The sequence below is a fragment of the Aristolochia californica genome, unplaced genomic scaffold (genome assembly GCF_029961685.1).
Source record: "Aristolochia californica isolate CCGP_79_NKW_82.1479 unplaced genomic scaffold, dmAriCali1.0.hap1 SCAF_10, whole genome shotgun sequence".
NCBI classification, from domain to species: domain Eukaryota; kingdom Viridiplantae; phylum Streptophyta; class Magnoliopsida; order Piperales; family Aristolochiaceae; genus Aristolochia; species Aristolochia californica.
The window spans coordinates 25,235,386-25,254,834 of record NW_027181771.1 but is presented as its reverse complement, the minus strand read 5'-3'; the positions used below and the strand labels follow the sequence as shown (position 1 = coordinate 25,254,834).

General features: G+C 39.4%; 1 protein-coding gene across 1 annotated transcript; it reads left to right on the top strand.

Moving 5' to 3' along the window:
- Positions 1 to 16,602: 16,602 nt before the first annotated feature.
- On the top strand, positions 16,603 to 18,417 carry LOC137942992 (pentatricopeptide repeat-containing protein At1g06580-like). The gene has a single exon (XM_068788703.1). It carries the CDS (start codon positions 16,603 to 16,605, stop codon positions 18,415 to 18,417), a length of 1,815 nt encoding a protein of 604 aa, XP_068644804.1.
- The last annotated feature ends 1,032 nt before the right edge of the window (positions 18,418 to 19,449 follow it).

Sequence of the window (19,449 nt, the reverse complement as noted above, 5' to 3'; positions counted from 1 at the left end):
TATCTCCAGAGACAAGGGTAAAAAATTTATCAGGCCAGCTTGAGGGGCAGTGTTGGAGGATAGGCCCAAGGCCACATGACCAAGGAAGGCCCACATATCTAAGAGTATTATAAGATGGGCCACACGACCAAGGAAGACCCACAAGATAGGCCCAAGAACATAAGAAGTAGGACCCACCATGATTACCTCAAGGTGGCATCCTTATCACATAAGTTGGAAGATCAAGAAGGACTCACAAAGGCATCTTTATCCTATAGTCACATCCTAGAAGAGTTTTAATTTGAGTTATGCTTGTCTTTTATCTATATTGAGTTATTTAATTATGCTAGAACTTATCTTTAAGTGTTAAAGTTTGGGTGTAATTGGGACAAAGGTAGTTTTATGGTAATTGGACTCTACTACCTTCCTTTATTATAAATAGAGGTTCATGTACTCTAATTATAATAAGTCAATGAAGTATTTCACTTTTTCATAAATTCAACAATCAACATTGGCTATTCTAATGATGAAGAAAGCCAAGGTGACCCCATAATATTATCTTCTAGGTAATTACCCATTACCCCCTTTAATTAGTATTTATTACTCCTACCATTTGAGAGTTGGTGTCCTATTGAGGGACACAGTGATGGAGAAGTTTTATTACACTTCTCAACACTGTGTATAGACCCACTACCTACAGTAGATAGGAGTGTGTCGTACATCCAGCACGAGTTATGATTGAAGTATGGAGCGATATCCTACGACTTAGAGTAATTTTACTGTCACTTACCTTATGCCAACTAGACCTCATGGAAGAGACTAGAAGCTTAAGGGGTGTTGGAAGGTATGGAGGACTGCCATTTTATACGAGAACATCCTATACACCATTTGCAGCAAACTGGGAGTTCATCATGTTCTCACACCCCCAGTTTGAGGGGAGGAGGTAATGGAAAATGGGCCCAAGCTCACATGACCAAGGAAGACCCACACATCGAAGTGTGTTAGAATGATGGGCTCAAGCCCATAAGACCAAGGCCCACACATCCAATAAATGTGAAAGATGGGCTCAAGGCCCATAGACCAAGGACAAGGCCCATAGGCTGTTATGACCTTAATAGCAGGCCGTGTCATCAAGAGGCGCAGTGGCTGAGTCAATTAGTATTAAGTTAATTGTTTTTCTTTCTTTTACTTTTACTTCATTTTTGTTTTAGTTGAAGAGTTAATATGCCATAGGGGCATTATTGTAAATTTATCTTAAAATTTTTTAAAGTCAACCCTACTTAAGGGGTGAGAGAAATGAGAAAGGGCAAGTATTGATTTAGACTAAACAAGGATTTGGAGTTCTCCTCAATGAGCTCAAGGGTGTGCGTTCTCTTTAACGAACTTAGGGTTTTCAATCTTCCCTTCGGCTTGATTTTCTTCTTTCTCTTCTTCTTCCCTACAAATCATTGTGTTAGATCCGGGATCGTAACAACTGGTATCAGAGCAGGAACATAATGAGCAATTCTTCATCCCGAGAAAAATGGCTTGCCATACCCTATCTATTGGGAGAAATACGCACAGAGGTTTTAGCATTGCGTGATGAAATCCGTGAATCTTCCATTAAAATTTCTGCAATTGAGAGGCATTTTGCTAAGGCCGCAGAGAGGAAGGTCGTTTGGTCTCAAAATTCCTAGGAGAAAAATCCAGAGCTGAAGTCCAGACCAGGGAAATCCGAAATTGGGGACCCTGGAAATCCGAAATCGGAGGGGTATTCAACCAAAATCTCATTGGTAATGGCTAAATTGGGTTCGGCATTAAAAAACTCCCTTCTCACGGCCAGCTGAACGTCTGCCAAAATAGAAGACTGAAAATTTCCGATCTGGCTCTATCTCGACGAAACAGTTCGACCATCCTTCCTCTGTCTCAAAAAAAGGTCGACCTAACTTCTCCAAAATTCACTGAGTGGAGAAGCATCAAGTGGCTACTGTTCACCATCGGCAACAAGTTAGGCTCAACGTTGTCAAGGGGCATGAAAATTTTCTCCAGAATAGAGTCATTTTTGTGCCATTGACGGGTTATGCAAACTGAAAAGAGAAAAAATCAAAAGACTTCAATTTCGAAGTAGAAATCATTGTCCTACTGGAAGAAAATACTTTATAAACAACGAGTTTTGAATTTAAATTCTGACACCTCTCAATCTCGCATTCTGCAGCCCAGCGGGAAACCAACTTTAACGAATTTTGGGGTAAGTTTCTGAGATGATTTTCTCCAAATTTCGTCTTCTCATTTCTCTTGTCCCTCGATGTTTTACAAAAACCTTCTACAATGGTGTTGGGGGTGTTCCGTTGGACAAAGAAATAGAAAGATTACTCCAATTTTGACGGAATTAAGGCTTTTTGTCAGAAATTCGAGATGGAAATTTTCTTATGATAATTCCTATTTTTAATTCTAGGCTAAGGAGTTTTATTATTCTAGTAATAGTAGAGAAATGGCTGTGGGGGATGATTTTTATTGTTGTTGCTGAGAACAGAACCAGTGCGTTTGTTCATTTTGAAAACTTTGTGCTTAATTTTTTGGGTCACATGCATTCTGCTCGGACACTATTCGCTGCAATTCTTCAAACATGTGTGAGTTCTAGAAATTATAGGGTGGCCGAAGTGAGAAAGAATGGGGAGACTGATGGGATCAACAGACTGACGAAATTTAACATTGCTGAGGCTGTTGCAGTGAAGAAAGGTGCACAACTGCAGAAAATGAAAACTGACAGGAAGGATTTTGAAGAAGTTGAGCAGAAGGAAGCAGGTGCCCTTCTTGTTTTTGGAAAGACTGACTTTATTTCATCGGGGGCAAAAATGGGTGCTGCCATTGGACCATTAGATGTTGCCAAACAGGATAATGGGGCAATGTTAGTGGATGTATATGCAACTTGTGGGATGACTACAGTCAATTTTTTTCAGCACTGCACACTGTTCCTACAGTATTGAAGGTCACTCTACTTGAAAACTACATTTTTAATTCTGACCCTTAGCAGCGATGTGTCTCTTACACAACCTAAGAAATTTAGAGCTACATCACATCCAGTGGCATTACATGCCTAGAAAGAAATTTTCTTGCAGTGGGCTGATCTTATACTAGATAAAAGGCCTACAAAAGAGGTAGAGTACTGGATTTCTATGCTAAGAGGTTTTGTTGAAATGGGTGGTGATGTTGCTGTGGGCAAGGATTACAGTCTTGTATAGGATGCTACTGATTCTTGCACCACAGGGACAGCAACATATGTCATCTGTGTTCTTGCTGCATGTGCCATTCTTGGAGCTCTTGACACTGACAAATGGGTTCAATTCTACATAACAAGGAACAGGTTGGAACTGCCTATTAATCCAGGAACTACCTTTATGAATTTATATGTAAAATGTGAATTGTTAGATAACTCCTTTGCGATAGTTGAGCAGATGCTCTAGAATTTTTTTTTTTTTTTTTTTTTTTTTTTTTGTCTTTGACTACCTTTGTTCTGGGTTTGGATAGTAATAGATCCATAGAGGAACCTGTTGGTTTTGCCGCACATGGGTTCTGGAGAGATTCACTAGAAATGTTTGGTAAAATGAAAACTCATGCCGTTGGGCTAGATGAGGTCACTTACCTACGTCTGCTTAGTGCTTATGCTCATGGTATTTTAGTAAAGAATGTTGGCAAATTTGCTGAACAAGGACTGGTTCCAAAGACTAACAATGATGCCTGCTGGGTGGCTGTTCTCAGTCGAGCAGGTCAGTCCCAGCATATGCCAACTGAAGAGGCTATTGGGTTCATAAAAAATATGAGGTATGCAGGTGTTAATCTAGAGGTGTTGCTGTTATTTCAGTCCTCCCCACTTCTACCCAGTTGAAGGACTTTGATTGTGGTCTGTGGATTCATGACTTGGTTCATAGAAACCATATTCCTATGAGTAGCAATTTAATAATGACATTGATTGCCGTGTATGCCAAAAATATGGAAGTCAAAGATGCTCATTATGTTTTTGATAGAAGGGACCAGCAAGTTCTACCAGCATCGAATGCTCTCGTTGCTGGTTACTGCCAATTGGAACCTTACCAGTGCTCGCTCATTCTTTTCTCAAAGGGACAAGAAGAAAAAATTGATCTCTGCCTTGTGTTGTAATTTTTGTGGAGCCATAGCAGCTATGTATTTTTCCGCTTGTGTGCAAAATCTTCATGCAGGTGCAAGGTTTCTCATCTTCTTGGTGGTTGTTCTCATGGTAGTTACGTTGACTTGGCACTATGGAACCATGAAAGAGTTTGAGTTTGAATTACACAACATGGTATGCATGAATTGGCTATTTGATCTCGGTCCAAATCTGGGAGTTGCTCGTGTCGCAAAAATTGAATTTATATCCACAGAATTAGTCAGGGCTGTAACCAGTACTGCTGCGGCTACTGGTGGAGTTCAAATGGATAGGCTGAGTGATACAAGTGCAACAATTTGTGCACAGAAACGTGGTTACACTGGAAGAAATTGGACAGACTATAGTACTTATGAATGTTGGGATTTCAAAACTCAGAGTTGTGTCTCAAATTGAAACTTCCCATCCATTGGTATGTATGGTGTATGATGATGCCAAGCCATTTTATGACATGCCTATCAAGGCACTTAAGGTGGATGATACTAGCAGAATTTTTGACCAAATCTCACAGTGGAATTTAATTTTTTGCCATGCAATGATGGGGGGCCACTGCCTTCACGGATGTCTTGCAACAATGGTGGGTTTATTCTCACATGGGGTTCAGTAGATTTTGGTGGAACATCTTCTTAGCCAGTCATAGTCTTGCCATCAGGGAGTAGGTGATAGTTTCGACTTTTGTTTGGTTTCTTGATCGTGTGGTGGGTTGCGGTTGCTAGTAATGCTGCCCATGAATTTTTTTTTTGCTTTTTTGGCTGAATATTTGGACAATGGGGGAGAACCAGAGGAAGGATTCAGATACCGCAATCTCTCCATCCAAGGTGTTACATGGTAGGGCTGACACAACTTGTGTCATCTAGTGGGTTGAGGCACAAATGCTACATGGGAAGACATGACGATGTTTCAGCATGCATCCCTACCTTTGAGCTTGAGGCAAGCTCTTTCTCCAGGAGGGGTGTAATGTTATGACCTCAATAGTAGGCCAAGTCATGCTGAGGTGTAGTGGCTAAATCAATTAGTATTAAGTTAATTGTTTTTCTTTCATTTAATTTTACTTCATTTTTATTTTAGTTGAAGAGTTTAAAATGCGACATGGGCATTATTGTAAATTTATCTTGAACTTTGTTAACGTCAACCCTACTTAAGGGGTGAAAGAAATGAGAAAGGGTAAGTATTCATTTAGAGTAAACAAGGATTTTGAGTTATCCTCAACGTGCTCAGGGGTGTGTGTTCTCCTTAACGAACCTAGGGTTTTCAAGCTTCCCTTCGACTTTCTTCTTTCTCTTCTTCTTCCCTACAAATCGTTGTGTTAGATCTAGGATTGTAACATAGGCCCACATACAGTGATGGCAGGATGGTAAATAAAATGTCATCTCATAGATATGGCATTGATGTAATTAGGTTAAGTTCTAGGGGCATGGTTCTAATATTGAAGTTTGATTAATCTATAAATTGGGCTTAAGGGGAGGGTTAGGACAATAAGTCCATAACCTCTTATTCCTTCTATTTTCTCCCAGTGGATGTCCCTTCTTCTTTCTCCATGAGATAAATCCATGGAGTCCTAAAAATCAACATAAAAAAATAGTTGTTATACTCGATTGATCAAGCAGTCACTTTACAATGATTGATCAATGTAAACACTATCTTTTGCAAACAGACCAAAAATGGCTTGGTTGGCTTGGAGAACTTATAAATACCCCACCAAACCTCCTATTGAGAAGTTAATGATCATTTATAAGCATATTCTTATGCCTTTACTCTTAATTCTTTGAAAATCCTTCAAAAGTGCTTTTGCGAGAATGATTGAGCCTACATACTTGAAAATTCCACTCTCTTATGAAATTCTCTCCTTTGCATTTGCATTAGACACCTTTATTTCATTGTGCTACAAAGTTGAAGGCTTGGATTTCTCATGGAAAAGATACTCTCCAAGTGATAAAGGGTTTAATTTTTTACTATTTCTTTTGTAATTTTCCTTTGAAAAAGGTTCATCTAGAGCCTATTGTAAAAGTATGTATTTGAGCTACACGTGGCTTAAAGAGAGTCACAATCTCCTTGATGTAAATTCTAGCTAATAGAGCTAAATTAATGGAATTTCCCAAGCATGGGTTATTGGGCGGTGAATACCAATAGAGGAACATCAATAACAAAAAATCTTGTATTATCCTTGTGGTGGGTGAATGCTTTACTTTTGAATTTGCATGTTTACAAGTTTTCTATTTCCACACCTTAAGTAAAATTTTAATGTGTAATTCTCAATTCACCCCCACTTGAGAAGCCACATGGGCCAACAATTGGTATCAAAGCAAGCCAAGCATTTAATTTGAGTCAAAATCTACTGATTTTGAAACCTATTAAATGGCATCTCAAGACAAATTGCTCCTTCCTAAAGGACAATCAGCCAACCATCCCCCATTATTGAATGGAGTAAATTATCGATAATGGAAGGTAAGAATGGAATTCTTCCTCCAATCCATGGATTCGAACATGTTGAATTTAGGACCCTATGAATAATACCTCGGGCAAGGGGAGAGAGAAGAGAAAAAAAGAAGAGGGAAAGAGAGCTCTCAGGTAGAGAGAGGAGAAGAAGAAAAACAAACTAAAGAGAAGAGAAGAGAAGAGGTTCTTTCATGTGAATGAGAAAATAGGAGAGAACTCCTTGGTTTTATTGATTTATTGTGAATTCAAGCTCTTCTATTTATAGTGGAGTGATAAAATTTATGTACACTTTCCAACTATAATTCAACTCAATTTAGAACTTACTCAAATTCTAACTTACCCAAAACCTGATTTTCCCAAATCCTTCTCATTAGATCTTCCAGTTCATGGGACAAAGATGCCAACTCGTGGTATCTTTGTGGGTCCCACTAAATCTTCAATTCTACCAACTTATTCCAGCTCGTCATCCAACTCATGCCAATTGTTGTGTTGACTCATCTTGGCTTTTCACGTCCTCATGGTGGGTCCCACATTGTAAAACTCCCCCTCAAGATGGGGGCGAGAAAACATTGTAAATGCCCAACTTGTTGTAGATGGTGGACAAAATTTTTTGAGTGACCGGTTTGGCGAGAATGTCTGCAACTTGGCTCTGTGTAGATATATACTGAAGAGATAATATGCCAGATTGGAACTTTTCTCATATAAAGTGGTAGTCTACTTCAATATGCTTTGTCCTCTCATGAAAGACTGGATTGGATGTGATATGTATGGTTGGCTGATTATCGTAATATAGGCCCATATGAGCGTCTTTGTAGAATCCCAATTCAGTAAGAAGAGATCTGATCCATAGAAGTTGACTAACCGTGGGTGCCATGGGTCTGTATTCTGCTTCTACACTTGATCGTGTAACTATATTCTGTTTCTTGTTTCTCCATGTAACCAAGTTCCCATTTTTGAATTTAGGATCTCTTTTCCAATATTCCAAGCAAGGGAAGAGAGAAAGAAAAAAAGGAGAAAAAGGGAAGAAAGCTCTCGAGTACAGAGAAGAAGAGAAGAGGAAAAGGGTGTGCGCCAAGCAAAGAGAGAGATTTACTCAAGAGAAAATTGTAGAACTTGATTAATTCCGAATTACAACACCTCTATTTATAGTAGAGGAAGTGATAGAGTCCTTATACAATTAACCTTTAAATCTCCTAATTACATTCCAGCTCTAACTCTCTAAGGTAAGTCTATCTTGAAAGGATAACACAATATAATAGAGTTCTAATATAAGTTATACTATAACTCTTCTTCAATAATGTGGAAATAAGAGAGGAGGTGAGCTTGTGGCCTTATCCTTGTGGGTCCCACGTGATCTTCTAGCTTATATTGATAAGATTCCAGCTCATGGTATCTTTGTTGGTCCCACGTGATCTTCCAGCTCATATTGATAAGATTCTAGCTCATGGTATCTTTGTTGGTCCCACATGATCTACAAGTCTTCTAACTCATTTCAGTTTGTGCTTCTTATCTTCTTAACTCATGGTAGCTTGGATGAGGACTCTTCTTCCCATCCCACGTCCTCATGGTGGGTCCCACGAGCTTGTGCATCATGGTGGGTCCCACATTGTAACACTCCCCCTCAAGCTCAGGGTGAGAAAACATCGTAGATACCCAACTTGCTGCATATAGTAGACATAATCTTGTGGGTGATCGACTTTGTGAGAATATATGCAACTTGACTTTGTGATCATGTTAAGCACTTGGTGAGAATATATGCAACTTGACTTTGTGATGATATTAAACACCTAGCCAATACTACCCAAAAGACCGGCCTGTTAGGAGCGGAAGACATAGGCACCTTCGCGAGCCAACGACCACTGCAGCCCACTCTAGAGATGGCCCACTCTAGCAACTGCCTACTCTAGCGACGGCCTACTCAGGTCGCCTCCTCTGCTATGGTGATGGCTCACTCTGGTTGCCCCCTTCAGGATTCGAATGCGAGATGTGGGAGTCCGCTCTGATACCAAATGTTAAACACCTAGCCAATACTACCCAAAAGACTGGCCTATTAGGAGCAAAAGGCATAGGTACTTAACCCAAGACCATAACAGATGATATATGCTTTAGAGATTAAAAACCCGCTTGGAACTTTTCTCGTATAAAATGGCAGTCCACTTCAATATGCTTTGTTCTTTCATGGAAGACTGGATTCGATGTCATGTGTATAGTTGCTTGATTATCACAATATAGATCCATCGGAACTTCTTTGTAGAATCCCAATTCAGTGAGAAGATATCTTATCCATAGGAGTTCACTAACAGTGTGTGCCATGACTCTGTATTCTGCTTCTATACTAGACCGTGCTACTACATTTTGCTTCTTGTTGCTCCATGTAACCAAATTTCCTCCAACCATCATACAAACTCCCGAAGTAGATTTCCTGTCATCTGGGGATCTGACCCAATCTACATATGAGAATCCTTCGATGTTGAAGTGACCATGATTTTTATAGAGAAGCCATCTTCCTGGAGCTCCTTTCAGATATCGTAATATCCTTTCAAGTGCTTGCCAATGACTAAGTTGAGGTTTATGCATGTATTGACTCACCAAATTTACTGCATATGATATATCTGGTCTTGTTACACATAGGTTAATAAGTCTTCCTAGTAGTCTCTGATATTTCCCGATATCTACATCTTATCCAGTACTTGCACATAATTTTGTATTTGAGTCCATTGGAGTGTTTGCTGGTTTGTATCCCAGCATTCCTGTCTCCTCCAGTAGATCAATGGCATACTTCCTTTGGGATAGTACAATCCCATGTCTGGATTGTAATACTTCAATACCCAGAAAATATTTTAGTAGTCCGAGATCCTTTGTCTTGAATTCAGCACATATTTTTTCTTTTGTTTCCTAGATGCCCTCATAATCACTACTAGTTAAAATGATATCATCAACATATACTGCCATAATTACCTTGCCTCTAGGTGTATTTTTAATAAAAACTGAGTGATCTCCAGAGCTTCTATAAAATCCTGCCCGTATGAGGGCTTGACTAAATTTCTCAAACCACGCACGAAGGGACTGTTCTAGACCATACAGAGATTTTTTTTAGTCGACATACTGACTCCCCCTCAACCACATACCCAGGTGGTTGTTGCATATAAATTTCTTCTTTGATGTCCCCATTCAGAAAGGCATTTTTCCCATCAAGTTGATGTATCTGCCAGGAAGAGTTAGATACTAAAGACAATAACACACGTACCGATTTCATTTTTTCCATTGGAGAGAAGGTTTCCTCATAATCAATTCCATAACATTGTGTATAGCCCTTAGCCACGAGGCAAGCCTTTAGCCAAGCCACATACCCATCCGGATTGTGTTTCACAGTAAACACCCATTTGGAACCAACAAGTTTCTTATCTAAAGGAAGTGGAACTAGAGCCGATGTCTAATTTTCATAAAGGGCTTGCATTTCTTCATCCATTGCTGCCTTCCACCCTAGATGTTTGAGAGCCTCCTGATAGGACTATGGTACAAATATGGAAGAAATAGTAGAGATAAATTTACAACATGTAGGGGATAGACGATGATGAGACACAAAATTTGATATGGGATGAGACATAGAGGGTATGGTGCATGATTTGGGTTATTTTCTTTGTCTAATAGAACGAGTATCTTAATGTGGACCAAAAACAACTGGAGAAGATGGACTTACCTCTGTGGGATCCGTAAACTCAGCAGGTGTGGTGTCAGCTGGTGTTTCTGGGGGATGAGAGGTTTTTGTAGCATGGGTACAATCGGTCGAGGAGGACCTGGTACTGAAGATAAACCTGGAGGTGCATTGTTAGAATAGTATGGAGTCTTCAAAAAATGTTACATCCTTGGACACAAGTAAACGCTGAAGAGTGGGATTGTAACAAACATAACCCTTTTGTGTACGAGAGTATCCTAGAAAGATACACTTGCTAGATTTAGGATCAAGTTTACTGTGTTTTGGGGAGGAAATATGGACAAAACATTGACACCCGAAGATTTTCATGGGTAGTGAAAATGGATCATCATTTGGTAAAAATATAGAGTAGTAGATTTATTACCAAGAATGGAAGATGGTAGACAATTTATAAGCAAGCATGCGGTCAAGATTGCATGAGGCCAATAAAAGTATGGAACTTTCATGACATGTAATAAATCTCGAGCTATCTCAAGAATATGACGATTTTTCCATTCGGCTACACCATTTTGTTGAGGAGTGTAGGCACATGATGTTTGATGGATAATGTCATTTTCTTGACAAAAAGAGTCAAGTTCTTTGGAAATGTATTCTTTGGCATGATAAGACTGAAGTATTTTTATGTTATGACCAAACTGAGTGAGTAGCATAGCATGAAAAGACTTAAAAATCAATGGTATCTCAGAACGCTCCTTAAAAAGAAACAACCAAGTGGTACGAGTGAAATCATCAATAAATATAATAAAATACCTTACTTGAGAAATATTTGAGACGCTCAAGGGTCCCCATACATCGGTATGAATTAACGAAAATGGAGTAATACTTTTGACTTCTGGACGAGGTGAGTATGTACTCCTTTGATGTTTACTCAGTTGACAAACTTCACAATGAAACTCGAACCTAACTTTAAGAGTAGGAAACATATATTTAAGAGATTGTGAAGATAGATGTCTCAACCAGTTTTACCATAGCCTTGTACCATTTTCATTGGTGGAAACAGTAATTATTTTTTGCACATCCAGGTAGTATAGGCCCCCTTGTTCACGGCCTCCACCAATCACTTGCTTGTTAGAAGATCTTGAAATACACACGAAGTGGGTGAGAAGGCGGTAGATCAATTAAAATAACTTGTCAGCTGACTAACAGATAATAGATTCGAAGGGAAGGTAAGAACAAATAGAATATTAGTGAGCAGAAGTGATGGTGTAACAGAAATGGATCCTTTCCCTTGAACCATGGTTTGAGAACCGTCAGCTATGGTAACAAACTTGTGTGAAAGACACGGAGATACAGAATGTAATAAATGTATGTTGTAAGATGCTCGGAGGTTCCTGAGTCAATTATCCAAGATGAAGATGTGGCAGATAGCATACCTGAAGCAATGGAGGCAGCGGTCTTTAATGAGGAGCTTCGAGAAGAACCCATCATTTTCTGAAACAACTCATATTCTTCATCAGTAAAATTTTTCTTTTTAGTTGTTTTTGTGGGTGATTCTCCTTCGTATGACCTACCAAGACTTGATTTTTTAAGTCTGAGTTGTTGTTGACATTATAACATATTTCTCTGTAGTGACCATTTTTTCTACAATAACTCCTTTCCTTGTAATATCATGAATCGATAGAGTGGCCATATCTCCCACAATGAGTGTATTCTTTCCACAATTTTTCCATGCTTTTGATTAGCCAACTAATCACAATGGCATCATTTTTTAACCATTTGTTATAAAAAAATGTCTTCTTGATCAATAGGTGGTCCACGGTTGGTGAGATTACCTTGTAGCTCCTTTCTTATAAGAAACCTCCGAACCGATGTGGACCAACTAATAAAATTTGATACCCTTCATAAGGTTATTGTGGTAATTATGAGTATACCACCTTTACTACTCACATTTTGTTTGGCCATAATAGGCACTTCAACTAAAATAATTCTCCAAAAAATTCTAATCAAAATATCCAAGTAGTATTCTTCAAACAACTTGGTGCATGGAGAAATTTAGCATTGATGCTAAACAATCATTACTCTGATTTTTTATGAGTAAATAACCACTCATAATCGACTCAATATCAATCTTCTATATCAGGGGAATCTAGTTCCCATGAATTTTTTTTCTTCAACAATCTGATCATGGACTGGTCTCGGTTAACAGAAATTCCAAACCGACAAAACTGCTTTGATAGCTTCTTCTAGATTGAGAGGCATTCATATCCACAATCTCATAAAATGAAAAACATTCATGTACTCATCTTTAAATCATCTTCTAAATCTGTAAACCAGTAATATAAATTAATAAAAAAATAATGAAGGAACTTATCTCACGTTTTTTTATCTTTCTTCACAAGGAGCCTTCTATGAGTGGTGTTGATCATATCTTCTTAGAGCATTCCTTTTGATGTAGGGATCCTAAATTTAATGCTCTGATACCATGTTGAATTTATGATCCATTTTCCACTATTCCAAGCAAGGGAAGAGAGAAATAAAAAAAGGAGAAAAGGGGAAGAAGGCTCTCAGGTAGAGAGACAAAGAGAAGAGGAACAAGGTGTGCGCCAAGCAAAGAGAGAGATTTACTCAAGAGAAAATTGTAGAACTTGATTAATTCTGAATTACAACACCTCTATTTATATTAGAGGGAGTGATAGAGTCCTTATACAATTAATCTTTAAATCTCCTAATTACATTCCAAATCTAACTCTCTAAGATAAGTCTATCTCGAAAGGAAAACACAATCTAATAGAGTTCTGATATAAGTTGCACTGTAACTCTTCTTCAATAACGTGGAAATAAGAGAGGAGGTGAGCTTGTGGCCTTATAACTCTTCTTTGTAGGTCCCACATGAACTTCAAGTCTTCTAACTCATTTCAGCTTGTGCTTCTTGTCTTCTTAAATCATGCTAGCTTGGATGAAGACTCTTCTTGGCATCCCAAGTCCTCATGGTGGGTCCCACCAGCTCGTGCATCATGGAGGGTCCCACATTGTAACACCCTCAAACCATTGTACAATATCCTGAAGTAGATTTTGTGTCATCCAGGGATCCAGCCCAGTCTGCATCTGAGAATCCTTTGATGTTGAAATGACTATGATTTTTATAGAAGAGCCCTCTTCCTGGTGCTCCTTTCAGATATCACAATATTTTTTCTAGTGTTTGCCAATTACTGAGTTGTGGGGGTGTGCATATATTTACTTACCACACTGACTGCATATGAAATATCTGGCCTCGTTACGTAGAGGTAAATAAGTTTTCCCACCAATTTTTGATATTTTCCGACATTACCTCTTCTCTACTATTGGCACATAATTTTGTATTCGAGTCCATAGGAGTTTCTGCTGGTCTGCATCCCATCATTCCGATCTCCTTCAATAGGTCAAAGACATACTTCCTTTGAGATAATATAATTCCATTGCTAGATTGTAGTACTTCAAAGCCCAAAAAATATTTGAACACTCCGAGATCCTTTGTCTTGAATTCAGCACATATCCTTTCTTTTTTTTTTTCAGGATGCCCTCGGGATCACTATCGGTTATATTGATATCATCAACATATACTGCCAAAATCACCTTGCCCTTCGGTGTGTCTTTAATAAATACCGAGTGATCTCTAGAGCATCTATGAAATCCGACGTGTATGAGTGTTTGGCTAAAATTTTCAAACCATGCATGAGGAGACTGCTTCAGACCATAAAGAGAATTTTTGACTTGACATACGGACTCCAAATCAACCACATACCCAGGTGGTTGCTGCATATAAACATCCTCTTTGATATCTCCATTCAGAAAGGTATTCTTGACATCAAGTTGATATACCTGCCAGGAATAGTTAACTGCTAGAGATAATAACACATGTACCGAGTTCATTTTTGCCATTGGAGAGGTTTCCTCATAATCAATGCCATAACACTATGTATAGCCTTTAGTAATGAGGCGAGCCTTCAGCCGTGCCACAAACCCATCCAAATTGTGTTTCACCGTAAACACCCATTTGCAACCTGTTTAATTGGGTCCAAGGCCCTATCCCAAAATGACTTGCCACTTAGGAAACCTCTTTTTCCAACTAATAAGTGCAATATCTTTTATCTCACTAATCCATGTGGGACTATTTCTTAACACTCCCCCTCATGTGTAGACACGTGGATAATTTGGGTGGAGACCCCAAGTGTGGTACATGGATAATTTGAGTGGTTGCTCTGAAACCATGTTAAATTGGGTCCAAGGTCCTATCCCAAAATGACTAGCCACTTAGGAAACCTCTTTTTACAATTAATAAATGCAAGATCTTTTATCTCAGTAGTCCATGTGGGACTATTCCTTAACATGACAGGTTTCTTCTCTAATGAAAGTGGGACTAGAGCCCATGTCTGATTTCCATAAAGTTCCTGCATTTCTTCATCTATTGCCGCCTTCCACCCTGGATGTTTGAGAGCCTCCTGATAGGACTGTGGTACAGACATGGAGGAAATAACTGAAAGAACTTGTCAACATACATGGGACAAATGGTGATGAGATACAAAATTTGTAATGGGATGAGAAGTAGAGGACATGGTGCATGATCGGGGTTCTTTTCAGAGGGCAATAGGACGAGTATCATATTGTGGGAAAAAAATAACTGGAGAAGATGGACTTACCTCAGAGGGATCTGTATACTCAGTAGGTGAGGTGTCAACTAGTGTTTCTAGGGGCTGATTCATTTCTGTAGCATGGGGCACAATCGGCCTAGAGGAACCTGGTACTCAAGATAGACCTGGAGGAGCATTATCAGAATAATTTAGAGTCTTCAAAAAATGTGACATCTCGGGACACAAGTAAACGCTGAAGAGTGGGTATGTAGCAAATATAACCCTTTTGGTTGCGAGAGTACCCGAGAAAGATACACTTGATAGCTTTTGGGTCAACTTTACTATGTGTTAGGGAGGAAACATGAACAAAATATTGACACCCAAAGACTTTCAATGGCAGCGAAAAAGGATCATCATGAGGTAATAATAGAGAGTAAGGGGATTTGTTACCAAAAACGGAACATGGTTATGTTATGCATGCAATAACATTATTATTTTAGTTTTTTTCTTTACTTTACGTTATTTATTTCAGTTTTAGGCCACAGGGGTATTTTTGTAATATTTTATTTATAGGGGTATTTTTGTAATATTTGATCTTAAACCCTAACCCTATTTAAGGGCTATGAGTAATGAAAAATACAAGCATTGAGAATTAGGTTAAATCTAGTGTAAACAGGCTTAGAGTTCTCCTCAACGAGCTCTAGGGTTTTCAAGCTTCCCTTTGGCTTGATCTATATTCACCATGTCTCCCTACAAATCCATGTGTCAAATCCGAGACCGTAACAACTGGTATTAGAGTGGGAACACGATGAGCCAAGAAGACCCATGGTTGGCGATGCACAAACAAATCAAAGAAATGGCTGCAGCAGGCATTGCAGTGGAAAGAATACAGAAATGGCGTGTGCATCCTAGATGAAGTATTTTTTTCCAACGATGCAAGACAAGGCAGTCGATCGAGACGCAGTCTTGGATGGGAAAATGGGTGAAAAATTAACCACTTCTTCCCGTCTACCAGCCGAAGCCTCTGCGGAAGATTTGGGGATAATCTCAGATCCAAATAGGCAGAGAGGCTTTGCGTCACAAAAAATCAAGATTTTCGCGCAAGGAAATCCAAAGCCAAACGGTGACGACGATTTGGGGAAATCAGAGGGGTTTTTGGCTACTATATCGTCGGCATTGGTCAGATGGGGAGAGACCTCAAATCCGAAATCACTCCAAAATGACTCACGACAAGCGGACCACCATCCCGAACTGGAGAAGGAATAACTTCCAATGACTATTCCGATCGTGAGACAAGCGACGAAGCCCCAAAGGGCTGCCCTTAGCCACCGGAGATGGAGGAGGCTCCCTCGGTGTCATCGGAAACATGTCCGATGGGATGTGACTTCGGGCCACCACCCACCACTTGCAAACCACTTCTCAGTAGACCAGAGCAAACCCCAAGTTCCAAATTGGGGGGGGGGGGGGGGGGGGGCGGTTTAAGTGTCTCATAAATATTTTTTGTTGAGGGTCTTTGTTTTTCTGTTGACTGTGTGTATGTTTGTTGCCCAATTGAAAATGTGGGCAGTGGAATTTGAACACGTCCTCTATTTTTTTTGCCATATGTGGGAAAGAATGAGAAGCAGTATGAGGCATTGCAACTGTTCTGTGCAGCAGAGCAATAGAAAAATTTTCCTCCCATTCGGGTTCGCCTATATAGCCTTTAAACTGGGTGTCGCAAAGCCATAAGGAGAATGATATGGGAAGCTAATCATATGTTTTGGCACATGAGTTTTACGGGTTTTAGTCCAGAGGTAGTGACATACACCTGTTTGATTGATGGCCTTTCGTGGAGTACTATAATTGGAGCTTATGAACAAAATGGGCTTGCCTTGGAAGCTCTAAGAAGATGTAAGGACATGGCAGTGGCTGGATTTGGTCCAACTCAATTCAGCTTTGCCTCTTGTATTTCTGCTTGTTCTGGCTCAATAGCTTTAGATGTTGGACGACAGTTTCATTCTTTGATGATTAAAGCTGGTTTTGGTGCAGATGTCTATGTTGGTAGCTTGGTTGTTGACATGTATGCTAAATGTGGAAACATAGAGGATTCTATTTGTGCTTTTCATGGTTTAAATAATCCTACTATTGTTGCCTACAACACTATGCTATCAGGACTGGCACAGCATGGCAGAGCAGGCCAAGCAATTCAAATATTCAAAGAGTTGGAGAAAATGGAGACAACTCCTAACAAAACAACCTTCCTTTGTTTGGTCACAGCCTGTAGTCATGTGGGCCTTCTAGAGGAGAGCAAGTTCTTCTTTGATGTGAGATACGACCACTATAAGATTGAGCCAGAATCTAAACATTACTTCTGCTTGGTGGATGTTCTTCAGAGAGCTGGAAACCTCGATTGTGCATATAAAATCATTACTGGATGCCTTTACAATGTGGGGGTTACCGTATGGAGAACATTACTAAGTGCTTTTTGGACATCTCAGAGTGTAAGTATAGGAGCGGAATCAGAAAAAAGAGTGATGCAGTTAGAGCCCAATGATCATGCTTCTTACGTTCTTCTGTCAAATTTCTACTCCAAAGCTGGGTTATTGAAAGAATCTTGGGTACTCAGGAAGAAAATGGCAAAGGTTGGAGTAAGAAAGGATCTCGGAAATAGCTGGGTAAAAAAATTTCTTACTATTGATGAAGCACTGGATCTCATCAAGGAAATGGTGGAGAAGGGCATTGGTCCAACGACTTCTCCATCTACAGTTCCTATCACATCTCTCTGTGAGGCTGGTCGTCTCAAGGAAGCATGTGATCTGCTCATTGACATGAGAAAAAGAGGTGTTTGTCCTAACGTTCAACCTTACACTGGTTTGTTCCCTGGTTTGTTTAGAGTGGATTACTTTGAAATTGCTATTGGCTTGTTTCACAAGATGTTACAAGATAGTGTGGTTCCTAACACAGTCACTTACAATGCTTTGCTCCATGGTTTGTGCTCCCATGGAGCAGGTGGCCTTGCTAGTACAGTTTTTGATGAAATGACAAGATTCAGTTGCATGCCAAATGCTCAGACTCACAAGGAGATGATTAAGGGTTTTTGCTTACAGGGTAGAATGGACAAGGCAATGACTGTTTTTAACAAGATGTTACAGATAGGTCCATCCCCAAATCAGATCACGTATAAAACGTTGATAAATGGATATTGCAAATTGGGAAATCTGAACAATGTAATGAGATTGTTGAATTTCATGCAAGAGAATGGATGTGAACCGGATGAGTGGACATTTATAGAACTGATTTGTGGATTTTGCAAAATGGGTACGTTGGATTTGGCTTTAGATATGTTCAATAAAATGGCAGAATGTGGATTAAATCCAAATAAGGTCTGTTATACTGCATTAATAGATGGATGTTGCAAGAGGGAGGCGATGGGGATGGCACTATCATTGTTGGAAAAGATCAAGGAGATTGATTGTACACCTAATGTGAGTACATATAATGTGATATTTAATGGATTTTGCAAACAGAATCGGTTACCAGAAGTAGAAAAGCTCTGTAGAGAAATTGCAGAACAGGGGTTGTTCCCAACTGTTGTAACCTAGACACCTTTGATTGATTTATTGTGGGATCTTGTTGATGAAAGTGAATGTAAATACGATACTAACTTTGTCCAGAACCCTTTGGATATGGTGAGGGATAAATCAATATCAAATGTAAGTCCTAGAAGTCCATAACAAATTACTTTTATGGTAGTTCATGGTGAGGGAAATACAGAGACTTCTTTTAAAGTTGTTGGTAATGAGGAAAGATCTTCCTTTGACTATCCAGTAGTCATGTTAATGAATATTGCAGATGATGTGCAGCAAGCACCACTGCCAAAGGTAGTTGAGGACCTGAGGGGTGTTATGGTCCCTAGCCATGGATCTAGTAACTCGGTGAGTCAAATAAGGATCCAGCACTGTTAGAGGGTTTCTTAACACATTTTTGTGAAAAGAAACTCTCTTTTTCTTCCCTCACACGTTATAATTGAAAAGGAGTTTCCTTTTCTCAATTATAGATGCACCAATTCAATCAAGAGACTATTTTACGGATCCAATTATGAAACCCCACTTTATACCTCACGTCAATGAGTAGGGTTTCTGAATTCATGCAACTACCAATGCTGAATGTAAAGAGAGCAATCTCTAGCTCTTCGAAACTCGAAAAAGATAGATAAAAATACCTCTTGAAGACCTCCAATTCAGCAACTCGAAAATCCCTTTCTTGATGCTAAGGCTCACGCAAATCCTTCTTCCCTCACTGCTGGTTCATGGAAGAGATGGATGACTATTGCAGCATGGAAGAGAAGGCTGATTGCTCCTCCTTTTCCTTCCAATATCTCCTCAAAGACTCCCCAATGGATGCAGCAAACCACCAAGGATAGTTCAAGCCAAGAACCCTAGGATAGGGAACCTAGCAAGAACCTAATTACTCTATTTTACTCTAAATCCGAACTTACCTTATTTCTCATTCCTTACCCTTTAAATAGGGTCATTCACGCCAAGATAGGTTAGGGTTAGGTTTATAAATCCCAACTATACCCCTACCTTCAAGTCTTATTACATAATCAATCAAATTCGAAATTAAAAGCAACA

Excerpts from the sequence above, each read along its gene's own strand:
- LOC137942992 (XM_068788703.1), top strand. The coding sequence starts at position 16,603 with ATGAGTTTTACGGGTTTTAGTCCAGAGGTAGTGACATACACCTGTTTG.